This window comes from Meleagris gallopavo, chromosome 10, assembly GCF_000146605.3.
Source record: "Meleagris gallopavo isolate NT-WF06-2002-E0010 breed Aviagen turkey brand Nicholas breeding stock chromosome 10, Turkey_5.1, whole genome shotgun sequence".
In the NCBI taxonomy this organism is placed as follows: Eukaryota; Metazoa; Chordata; class Aves; order Galliformes; family Phasianidae; genus Meleagris; species Meleagris gallopavo.
The window spans coordinates 2,209,910-2,221,984 of NC_015020.2; the positions used below are offsets into that span (position 1 = coordinate 2,209,910).

The window sequence follows — 12,075 nt, forward strand, 5'->3', positions numbered from 1 at the left end:
ACATAGCAGAAAGAGATAATGAACTGTAAGTCATCATATATTCAGCACATCAATTGAAAGATCACAGAATCACAGAACCATGAGGGTTGGAAGGGACCTCTGGAGATTATCAAGTCCAACCCCAGTGATAAAGGGGGCTCCTTATAGTAGGTAGCACAGGAAAGCATCCAGATGGGTTTTGAATATCTCCTGGGAACGAGACTCCACCAACTCTTTGGGCAGCCTGTTCCAGTCACCTTCATGGTAAAGAAGTTTTTTCTCATGTTCTTATGGAATTTCCCGTGTTCCGGGTTGTGCCCATTTTCCCTTCTGAATGTCTCTGCCTCAGAAATCTGGAAGTGGTGTTAAAAGGCAGAGCTTCTCTGCTGCCTCTTCACCGCGAGATGCAAGAATTTGGTTACTTCTGTAGGATCCGTCTGATTCAAACAGATGTGTATTGCATCCAGTTGTGTTTGAAGGCTTCAAAACCCTCATAGCAATCTTACAGAAATGTAGAAATAAAATTTCAAAATGACCCAGAGTCATTTCAAATCTAGAAAATTTTCTTTGTAGCCCAAGTCAGAAGCTGAGACTGTCTTATATGAAACAGAGTTGTTGCATTTTGCTGAGGATGTGAAGAAGTGGAAGGACAGATATGTTGTTATCAAAAATGACTACACTGTGGATTGCTTTGAGACCAAAGAGGTAAATGTTTCTTCCTGTTATGTTCTTCCACACTCCCCAAGAGACTGAGATCTGAGGAATTTGTTGCTGTAAGTGCCTTTCTTCCAGCAATAGATGAAATGTCCCAGAAAGGCTGCTCCAGCCTCGCAGCCTTGGCTGGAAACTTCACAGGGATGCCTGAGGGTCTGCTGAAGTACCTTTTATTGGCCACAGACATTTGCAAAACATAGCAAATCACTTAGACAGCACTTTGAACCTTTGCATATCACAGAACACTTCTTTTTTGTATGTGATTATAATACATCACCAGGTTTCTACTTTGGGTTTTAAATAGAAATTTTTACGTTGCTTCAGTCAGGCTACAGTGAAGACTTCTGTTTGGCAGCTGCTGTGGTCAAACGAGTCTTGGCTGACAAATCAAACAAATTAGCAGAATCAAAGCTTAGCAGAAAATCCCATCCTTTTCTCTTCCCTTCTGTCCCTGACTCTTCACTGGGGTTGATGAGCATTGAAAGATCTTTTCTAAATACGTTTTTTACTTAAAAATGTTTTAGACTTGACACGTCTAGTCTGTCAGTGAGTATGTCTAAAATTCAGCCTGACGAAAACCTTTTCATTTGAGGAATGTGTGCATTAGCTTTGTAAATGAGTAGTTTATGCTTTCTCTCTCCTTAAATCTCAATTTTGACTCCCTCTGACATGATTTTCCAGGCCTACCAGAAAGGACTCAGCCCTAAACATCATATTGTTCCTGCGGGAGGCAAAGTCCTGACTTTAGAAGAAGATTACAATTTGCTGTCTGATAAACATTTTCCAGATCCTGTTGGTAAGCCTTGGTGAAAGTTAAACTGCCAAACTTCAGGCTCTTTTCCTTACAGAAGCCACATCTGGGCAGACTTTGAGGTTAGGCTTTAAAGTAAGCTCACACAAGACGCAAACAGCATGTTTTCTAAGTCAAAACTTAAGCCCAGAGTAGACATACACAAAAGATGCCGTGAACTGAAATGTTCAGAGAAATTCTGGCTCTTTATTTTTCCGGTATCCCTACACAAACCCTTTGGAAGCTGTGCAGAAGTGGGGCAGGAACTACACCACTATTGTTCCCAGCTTTGTTAATATTTCTGGTTTATTTGTTTCCATTTTTGGATACCAGCTGCCTGTGTTGATTCACAGCTGATGGTGCATCCCACAGAGACAACAGGAAAGTTGCTGTTGCTGGATTTGTTGTTTCTACAACAGGAGTTGCAGGGTTTCTCCCTGCATCCTCCCCAGTCCCTGAAGACGGGAAAAGTTCAGGGCTTAATCTCTACAGAAAGTCAAGTTTGAAAAAGGATAAGAGCAGTGAGAAGATATCTTTTTTGTGGGGGGCTTTTTTCTGTGTTTTTTGAAGTCCTGTCTCATATTACTTAAAAGTTATGACTGGAAGTGTCCCTGATTTCCCCTTTCCCAAGACAGTACTGCTGGTATAGGATGGTCAGAGGTTGGCAGAGCTTGGAGGTGTCCTCTGCGTCACCTCAGCTCCAGAGCTGAGGATGAGCAATGTGGAGCATCCTAGGGCCACTTCAGGCTTCCCATGGCTCACCCTCTGCAAAGATTGGCTCAGTTACTCTTTTTCAGCCTTTCTGCCCTTTTGTGCAGAACACTCACCAAGATGAACCTCTTCTGTGTTGGGATGCACAGCATTGAGAAAAGATTGATGTTGTACAGTATCCCCTGTACGCAATGATTCAGGTCAGGCTGCAGCTACAGATCATCATCATAGAATCCTCAGAGTCAGAAGGGACTTTAAAGGTCCATACTTTGTGATTTCTTTGCTCCACCACTTGCTTGAAGTGACAGTTCGTAAGGCCGTGATGCAGTTCTGTATGAAAACCTTGGGCAAAGGGAAATCACTGCTGTTCCTTTATGATTTAATGCAGTTTGTTTCCATGTGGAAGACCATATGCCCCTGTATGGTCTCTGTGTGGAAGAGACCAGAGTTGTCCAGTAATTTACTCATTTGCCATGGAAATGAGTTACAATCCAATAGAATATTTATATTGTATTGCCAAAAGTATGTGATTTACGTCTACCTTGAATACAAAACAAGAGGCCATAGAAGAGAAGAAGATCCAACCCCACCAAAATTCAGCAGATGTTAAGTTGGGATGTGTTCTGTGCAGGGTTGAGTGAGAAGGAGACTGCTCAAGCCTTCGTTCAGCTGCCAAGGGAGTTCCCAGTGTACCTCTGGCAGCCATTTGCCCGACACAGCTACTATTGCTTCCAGGAGCCAGAAGCCCAGAGGCAGTTCAGCGCGGTGCTGAGTGACTGCGTGAGACACTCCAACTATGGTGAGTGCAAAAGAATTCTTCCTGCACCTTATCTACCCTGAGATTTAAATAGCTGTTACAGTAAAAGTAAAAAAAAAAAAGAAAGAAAAAGGAAAGAAAAAAACTGTGAAAATGATGTATGAAAGATGTTCAGTTTTCAGTGCCTCGAGAAATGAATTAACATACACTTTTTCTAGCTTTGCCAGGAGCTGAGTTAGGTTGGGTTTGAGCTGCGCTGCAGGAAACTCAAATAGAAGACATGGGAATTGCTTTGAAAGCGACATTCCCCTCTCTGTCAGTTCATGCAAAACCAGTATCTTGGTGCAAAATCATAGGAAATGCTTACTAAGCATGGTATGTTAAATTCTCGCCTGTGTTTGCAAGCTTGACAAGTGTAACACAGATCTCCTGGACCATGTCTGTAAAGTGATGAGAGAATGTGGACTCTCAGTGCATTTTGTGATGTCTTTTACATACACCATCACTGATCAAACACTTTCTGGTTTTGTTGGGTGCTGAGATGGCAGTTCAGGCCCTCAGCCATGGCAGAGCCTTGTAAGAGAGACGTGAGTTGTGTGTAAGGCATGGTGCACAAAAATTTGTTCTAAATCTCTTTCTGAGTACATTGGGTTAGAAGTTTTTGAGGCATTGTCTGAAGCAAAACAACTTGTGACTTGCTAGGATTATAAAAGTAACATTGCTCCTGTTGAACTGGAAGAGCGTTTGTGGGTTGGAACCTGCAAAAAAAGAAATACTTTTCTGTTTTTCAGATGATTGGTTTAATGTGATTTTCCTCATTTTTCATCGAGCTGACCTATTGGTGTCCAGGCTCCTGTATGCCTGTAGAATTTGTTTCGAGTTCCATCTGCTCCTGCTGCCTTTGGCTGCAGATAAAAACACAGGAATGTCTCCAACAATTTCATCTACTTAGGCCTGAAAGCCCATGCTTGTAGATAAAAGAATTGAGAGTACAATGTGTGATGGGTCTGTTTTGCTTACAGCAGTTGCTCCCTGTGTTGCTTTTAGCCATCACTTTAGTCTATCTGTCATCAACTTCACCCTATTGCCCTCAGACAGTTGTCTCATGCTGTCCTCCCTGGATTCTCCTCAATTGCTGTCTCTTTTCTCATCTCCGCTGCCAACAATATCGCTAGTCCCCTTTAGGACTGCACTCCCATGATGAAAACACACATTACTGTACTTTGAGGCAGTCCCCTAGGATGCTGAGTACTTTGCACGGTGCTCGGTGGTGGGTGATGGCAGGCACTGCCTTTGCAGGACATGCAGGACTCCCAGTCCCTGCACTCAGCAAGAGGTGTATGCTCCCCTGGCATGCTCTGGGCCCCCTTTGCCACGCTTATGCTGAAGCTGGAGAGCCACAGCAAGCATTTCCAGCACTGCCAGCCTTGTACAAACCAGGCAGAGCAACTCCAATGCAAATCTGTGTAGGTGTGGGGAAACTGAGGGCTAAAATGATGCGATAAGCAAATACCAAACATGGCAACTGTACAGACTATTTCAGGAGTAGATTAGCATAGGCTAGAGGCATCGGTCTAGAAGGAGCACACCTTCCTCTGGCACTTCCAAATAATTCAAGTCTGTAGTCTCGATAAATACTCCCTGCATAGCTGGCAGAGGAGCCCGCATTCCCCTGAAGTGCCCAAAGGCAAAGCCTGCCTCTGTGATTTATGGTTCTGATCAGCCTGATTTCAGATGTGGTCATACAGAAAGTGCTGTGGACTTTGGGAAGCCACCCCTTTTTTCCTCACCAGGGTTTGGTAAGTAGATGGGGATATAATCAAGTTTTCCTGGCACTGTCAGTCTTCCATGACTTGAAGCCTGTTCGTGAGATTTGGGTTTTTCATTTGCCTCTTCTGGAGCAAGTGTAACAGGCTTGACAAAGCTTTTGGCAGCCTTATTTTTTTTATTTTTGTTTTTTTTTCCCTTAAAGTTCAGCACATCACTCCAGGGGACAATTCTGAATTGGCAAAAGCTGGGACTCGATGACCTAACAGGTCTTTTCCATCTCCAGTGCCTGCAAGTCTGTGTTTTATTATATTTCATATGGCTCAGCTGCTGCTCATTTATGCATCTGTTCCAGGATTTGTCCCTCTCAGCTTTTTCTATGGTCATGTTGTTATCCAACCAAAGTGACACTGGAGTACCTTTAACAACACTCCTCCTTCCGATCACACTATTTGTTCTCAACAGACTGGGAGCTAAAGACAGTTTGAATTAAGACCTATTGTTTCACTGGTAAACTTGAGCAGGTTTTTCAGGCTAAGGAGATGGGACCCAGTATTTTCTTGATTTCTTGACTCGTACCATCTGCTTGAAACCTAAGTGCTGTCAATGGGAAAATGATCACTGACCTCCGTGGCCCAAACTCTGTGTTTGAAGCAAAAAATCCTCCCAGTTTGACTGTGGAATAGAACTTAGTGGGATGAGGAGCAGCAGCCAAGGCAGCACTCTCTGCTTCTCTCCCCTGCCAGGGCAGATTTGGCAAGGGTAGGTGAAAGGCAGATGTAATGTCTGATCAGAAGGTGCCTTTCTGTCTTTTCTGTAAAATAGCACTAGGAGTTCTGGAAAGGAATGTATCACACTGGGTTTCAGCCAAAAATTCAGAGGAGTTTGTAGTTACAATCTTTCTCCCAGGAAGCAGAATTAAGTGCTGCTTCTTTCTGAACACAAACCTCAAGTGAATCAGCGTGTGGTTTTGTCATGGGAGCTGCCCTGGGATTCAGCCATTGACTCTTTTCTGAGTCTCTCTTTTTAAATAACTGGTCCATCCTGTGTTTCTGGGTTTTCTGGTCAGAGCTCATGGTCAGAAGAATAGTTACAAAAGTGGTTGGATTTAGTGATTGCTACTTGCAGGTATGAGTCAGATGCATGTGCTGTGGGTTTTTCCTTCCCCTTCAAATTTCTTGTTGTTCAGCTTTCTTTTATACTAATTGATAATGATTTGCAGTTCAATGAGACAATGTTTTCATTCGTTGTTGATGGAACGAGTAGACGTTTTGCACCGTTCTTGAGTACAACTCAGGTGAAATAAATTAAACAAGCTTTAAAATGTACCTAACCCAACTGGATCAATCACGGTGCCAAAATTATTCTAGGTGTACAGGATGTGTACACAGAAATTCCGTTCATTAGCCTGATTCTGAATGTTGATGGATAGATTAATCTGAGCACAGAAATCATCCAAGTTCCATGATTCATCTGGGCAGCTCCCATTCTGCTCTTCTGCAAAGAGCTTTCGTGATGCCTGAGGCTTTGCAGAGGAGGTCAGATGCTTTGGGGACCTTAAGCTATGAGGCTGTGTGATTCAGGGCTCCTTGCTGAAAGCAGCAATGCCTGGGGAGCAACAGCAGGATCCTGATGGGCTGAGGGGCATAGAGGAACTCAGAGGAGGAGGCCCAGCTCATGGTCCCAGTGTGAAGCCTACCAAGGTTGCCACTGCCTGAACGAGGACAGGACTTGCTGAGGGATGCAGGGGAAAAGCTCTTGGGGACTGTGTAAAGTATATCACAGGGTGTCTTCCAGTAGGCTGGGAACGGGATATTTAGGGGAAGGAGCAAAGGTAGGAAAAGGAAAAGGCCATAGTGGATTGAAGAGGAACAAGCATGGGATAGGTGAGGAAGAAGGAGACAGAAGGGACAGTGAGGTGCGGACAGGAGGGTGGTGAGCCCAGCCAGACCCCACACTTGATATCGCCTCGGTCTGTCCTGCCTTTTTACCAGCCTCCACTTGTAACACTTCTTCAGGGTAAGGCTGCTCTCTGTTGGTGTGTGCTGGGGTGCCGAGTGCCAGGAGGTAGGGAAGGAGCACCGACATCATGGGCACCCTGCAGGTTTGAAGTGCCAGCTCCAGCTGGACGTGTGTGGCAGATCCCTGTGCCAGCTGTGGGAGAAGGGGCTGCAGAGCACAGGGTCTGCCAGTGCAGGGCCGGCAGCTGGTGAGCCCTGAGTGCTCTCTTGATGGAATTCCGTCTGGTGTAAATGTCCATTAGCTTCACTCACCAGCAAAGCTCAGTTCAGGGCATCTGTCAAGCAGGAGGGGAGGCGTAGGAGCCAGTGACCATAGACACCATAGGGCTGGGACTGGAACTGAAAGATCCATTAGGTCTGAGCCAGCTAGTGAGAAGATGTAGGGGCCTGGAGCTTGTGCTGGGGGGTCCAGAGGCCTGGGCCGATTGTGAGAGCTGCAGTAATTGGGGTACCAGACCTGACAAACTTCACATAAGCTGCACCTGCAGTCAATACCCTTTTTTGGCTGAGCTTAAGTCAAATGAATTTTAAAACTCGTCTTCATCATTTTTGTGTATGACCCTTCTCTTAAAATTTTTCTTCTAGGAACAATAAAGGCTAATAGGATATTTGCACAATCAGTGCATCCTGCTCATTATCTCAGAATTACTTTACAAAAGCTCCATCAAAAGCTTCCTTCCCTCCAAACTTTCCAGTCTTTACCAATACCTTTGTAATTGAAAGCATCAGTGAGCTGCATTAAAGAACATCGTGTGCAGCTCTGAAATGCCGTGATTTCTTTCTCACTGAGTTTATTACCTAAGGCAGAGGATATGAAACATTATACTTGCTGATTTCAAAGCTTTTTGGTGGTTGGAAATGAAAGGGTGAGTTAAATTAGTTAAATGACTTAAATATGCGTATAGAAAGATAATGTTCAGGGGAGGTCTCTAAATACAGAATGTGGATCAGCCAAAGAAATGCTCATTGCTGAAGAAGCTTCTTCCATGCCAGCAAATGCAGAGTCAATAGTAAAATGTGGCGTAGAGTAATAATATTTGGCGATGTCTCTTGATAGAGATAATTCCACATACAGAGAAGACACGGATCTTTGGCACAGTACTACACGATTAAGCTTTCAGCATTTGTTACTCTGTTTCTTGTGTTGTAAAACACTTGCAGTAGGTTCCCAGGGTAGTCATAATGCCTTCATTGTTTCTGCAAAATTGAAAACTAAAAGCTTAAAATGGCAAATGTGCCAAGTCAAAAAATAACTGTCAGAAGAAGATGCATGTGACTATGCTACATATTCTAATATCATTTTCATATCAACTTCCTGATAGAAGGGACAACGTGAAGTGCATTTTTCTGCCCATAGAACCTTTTTTTAACTTTCCGTCCCCAAGTTTTGCCTTAATTTATTCTTGGGTTGAACCAAGACCCAGGAGGAGCTGCTGATCTTTCACTGTTACTTTTAGAGCCCAAAGGAACAGCATGAAGCTGCGACGCAGGAATTTCAGGTTGGATGGAAGGAATAAGTTCTGCCCAGAGGGTGATGGGCATGGAAGAGCCTCCCCAGGGCAGTGAGCACAGCCCCGAGCTCATGAGACTCTGGACAACGCTCTTGGACATAGGGTCTGAGGTTTGGGTGGTCCTGTGTGGAGCCAGGAATTGGACTCAATGATCCTTGTGGGTCCCTTCTGACTCGGGATGTTCTGTGATTCCAGAGAACCTGTTCTTCTCAAGCTTCGGTAGAGCTCAGACCTTCATCAGCGTGAGATTTCATGTAATACCTAGTTTTAAAAGCTTTCAGGTTTTTAAAGAAGCTGTGCGTGAGTTGAAGTGGAGTGTTGAAGTGGCTTCATTTTTAACTCCTTTTTCTTAACCTGCTATTTCCAGATTAGATGTGAACTATGGCATGCAGATCATCTGTTTGCCATTATCTCCATGGTCCCTCCACTTTCACCCACAGTTTGGTCTTATTTTCATTCCCTCTCCATCCCCATTTTGTTTTCGGAAAGCAGAGAAGTGGTGAGAGCTGCACCCCTCCCATTTTAGGGGGCAGGTTGCTAGTGAGGTGCCCACCTCATCCCCAGCAGTGAAGTGCTATCAGTGCCAGAATAGCAATAATGAGGGAAATGCTCAAAATATAGGTAGTATCTCATCATTACTATCCTTCATTTTTCAGTCCTTTACATTTGCATGCCCTGTAAATCAGACAGAAGTTTCTCCTGAATGTTTCTTTCATTGTTTTGTCACTTTATGAGGTCTTTTCCTTTCCCTCTATGAGGTTACCAGCTACTGAGTTTCACTTGGTATTTGCTGTTAAAAGGGAAGAAGCCCAACTGGTTGGTGCTGCGGTGCAGGGAAGTCTGTGTGATGAGAAGGAAAATACAACTAGCTAATCTGGGGAGATGCAGTTTCACTTCTTGTTTTTATATTCTTTCATCTGGTTTGATTTCACATCCGTATCTTGATAAACAGCATCACGACACAGGAAGCTAAGGGACTTTCAAAACTATATCCCGCAGTCTCCAATTAAGCCATAAATAAAAAGAAAAGAGAAAAAAAATAGAGAAGTCCCATAAATAAATGCATTAGGCAAGGGATAAGTACAAAATTTCCTTTTAATCTCACGCTGCACATTCTGGCACAGTTTGGCTACAATAGCAGAACTGAGACACCATCAGATTTTTTCCTCCATCTCTGCTGTTTTGGGTTGCCACTGGCTGGGCCCACATTTCCTTTTTCAGCTCTAAATTTAGCTGACAGGTGTTTTTCTCATCATTATTTCTGTCGCTCCGGCACTATGTGTACGTAATGGTTTGCCAACTCTTGGGCTGTAATTCAGAGTAATTACTGAAGTGCTGATAAAGATTTGAGAAGGTGAAATTAGATGCTCAAGCTGAAGATAAGGTCAGCTGTGTCAGGAGAAATACTGTCCTCCTTGGCCACTTTCCTCTCTTTGCCATCCTTTCTGCATGCATCTCACTGTCCCTAAACATGGAGCTGGACTGCTCATCTTTATCCCTAAAAGCAACTGCCATGAGTCCAAATAGGGCTTGGAAGAGGTTTATGAGTCTTCTGTTGCAAATGGGATGGCTTTTCTCATCTGGAGAGGGCAGGTGAAGAAAAGGAGTTTCTTTTTCAGGCATCATTTTCAGGATTATCTCCTTCAGATAATGTGCAGAAGGACCAAATAAAGTAGAACTGAGTGGGAAATTGCTTTGATAACCACAAAATATCAAAAACAACTTTTTTGATGTTAAAGTACAGTCGCTTTTCTGCTCTGGGATGAAAGCAAGACCGTTCTGAAGGTTTGTGTGATACTTTGTGGATGGGCAAAAGTACAATGCAGGCAGTATTTAGAGCTTCTCCTGTCCAACTCAGATGGAGCTTGCTTTTTGACTTGTTAATTCAATCACTTGATGGCTAACAGGGTGATACCTCCTTTACTCCATCTGAGTGGCTGAGGTGATGGTTGGTCTATTCCGTGTCTCTCACTTGACCCAGAAGCCCAAATACGGGTTCAAAACTGAGGTGTAAGTGTTGGTGGAAGTATCAGCACCGTCACAACTCACACCACCACTCTGCAATGAAAATCTCTGACAAGATCTGTGAGGTGCTAAAAAAAAACCCCACGAAATGTTTTAGAACACAATTTAGAACTGGCTATATGATTTGCTTAAAATGAGACTATTTTTTCCTTAGACGGGGTGTCTTCTGTCTGTGACATCAGTTCCTTCAGTCAGCATGGCTTTGGCTTTTCCAGTATGCCTCTCTTGCTTCTACCGTAGTTGGGCTTTTCAAGTGTGTGGGAGGTATATTCATTCTGAAATGCCAAGATGATTAACGTGTGTAAAATCTTAATTGAAGTGATGTTCTTGCTACGTACATCACCTCCCACCGTGGTCTGATCTTTCATTTCTAACGCAGCACAAAGCAGGAGGTGGTGCAGAAGAGGCACTGCCTTGCACCCACCCCCTGAGCCTATTTTAGTAGCTCTGAAGAGACTCACTGGTGCAGGTGGAAGGCTGTACTTGGGCTGCAGCTTCAAAGGTCAGTGGTAGAAAAAATGATCACCTTTACCAGGAGTGGTTTGTAAAGCACTTGGGGATTATCAGAGATGGATGATGCTGTGGTTTAGGCTATAAAACCCCAGGGTGATGCTCCTGGCAGAGGGAGGTTCTGCTTTGAGCAGCTTTAATACAGGCGATGCATGCTGCGAAGCAACCATCTGAAACTCTGGTGTAATGTTCTCTGAGGGAGTTTGTGCTGCAAAACTTTATTTGCTATAAATGCGGAGTATTATTGCAGGGTTGTATCCTGTTTGGAAATGACCTCATCTTGCTTCTGTTAGTGGTTAGCAGTTTTGTACCACATGATCTATGAATAATACACAGCACATAGCTCTCCGGAAAACATCAGAGCTGTGAGATTGATGCCTCTCAGATCCAAGCTGTTATACTTCACTTCCAACTCAGTTTGGGATAATAATATGACAGGATTCATTTTGTGAAACTAAACTGTGTGTTCTTTCATTCAGAGATATATCTCTGGGGTGCTGTAGCTGCTTACCAGCCCAGGGCAGGCTGTCTTCCCATGAGGTGCAGTTCCCCAGTCCTCCTCATCTCCCCACATTCAGGAAGATGAATTCACTTGGATTTTATTAGCCCTCGGGTGAAGTTCTGTGTGTCAGGACTGTTTTGTTTGGTTTTTAAGAGACAGAGAGATTCAGGACCTCAGTGTTTGGAGATTATGGCCATTGCCTTCCTTAGCAATTTTCTGTAATACAAGCAGTAGCTCTTGAAATACCTAAGAACTCAGGTGACTTCTTTTTGCCATCTGATAAGGAGATGATGGCTTGGTTTTGCTCATCTGTGCGTAACAACTTTGGGGCCAGGACTCTCTCTTGGCCTATTCTCTGTGTCTTGTCCATCATTTTCCATGTGATGGTATCGCTCATGCACCACCTCGGAGAAAGTTACTCATCATTAACAGAAACTGGATGAGCAACCAGCAATAACTGCTGCAGTTCTTAGCCAGAGCAACTGAATCCCAGGAGGGTATTTGCTGAAATAATAGGAAAAAAAAAATGCTATTGCAGGAAACCTGTGCTAGACAGATCATTTGTAGAGAGGGAAACTGCTCTTTGGTGTGCTCGCTTATTTGTATTTGGTAGGCATCCCCTAACAGTGGTGTAGGGAGGTTGGTGGAATATTTCTTTAACTGCAGGAACATCTCTGACTCCTCAGTGTTCTCCAGATGCTTTCACCCAAATCTGTCAGCAGTTGGCAGTATGTAACAGCTTTCTTCAAAGTGCCACTATGAGAGCTGGCAGTGTCCTGCTTATTGAG

The 12,075-nt window shown here is 43.9% G+C and overlaps 1 protein-coding gene across 1 annotated transcript in view; it reads left to right on the forward strand.

Annotated features, from left to right (window-relative positions):
• Window positions 1–12,075, forward strand: part of LOC100550703 (protein Niban 1) — a 58,493-nt gene that overhangs the window by 23,353 nt on the left and 23,065 nt on the right. Inside the window, exons 3-5 of the mRNA XM_010715548.2 lie at window positions 553–684; window positions 1,375–1,489; window positions 2,826–2,993. Coding sequence (XP_010713850.1) covers window positions 553–684; window positions 1,375–1,489; window positions 2,826–2,993 — 415 coding nt within the window. The remainder of the gene's footprint in view (window positions 1–552; window positions 685–1,374; window positions 1,490–2,825; window positions 2,994–12,075) is intronic.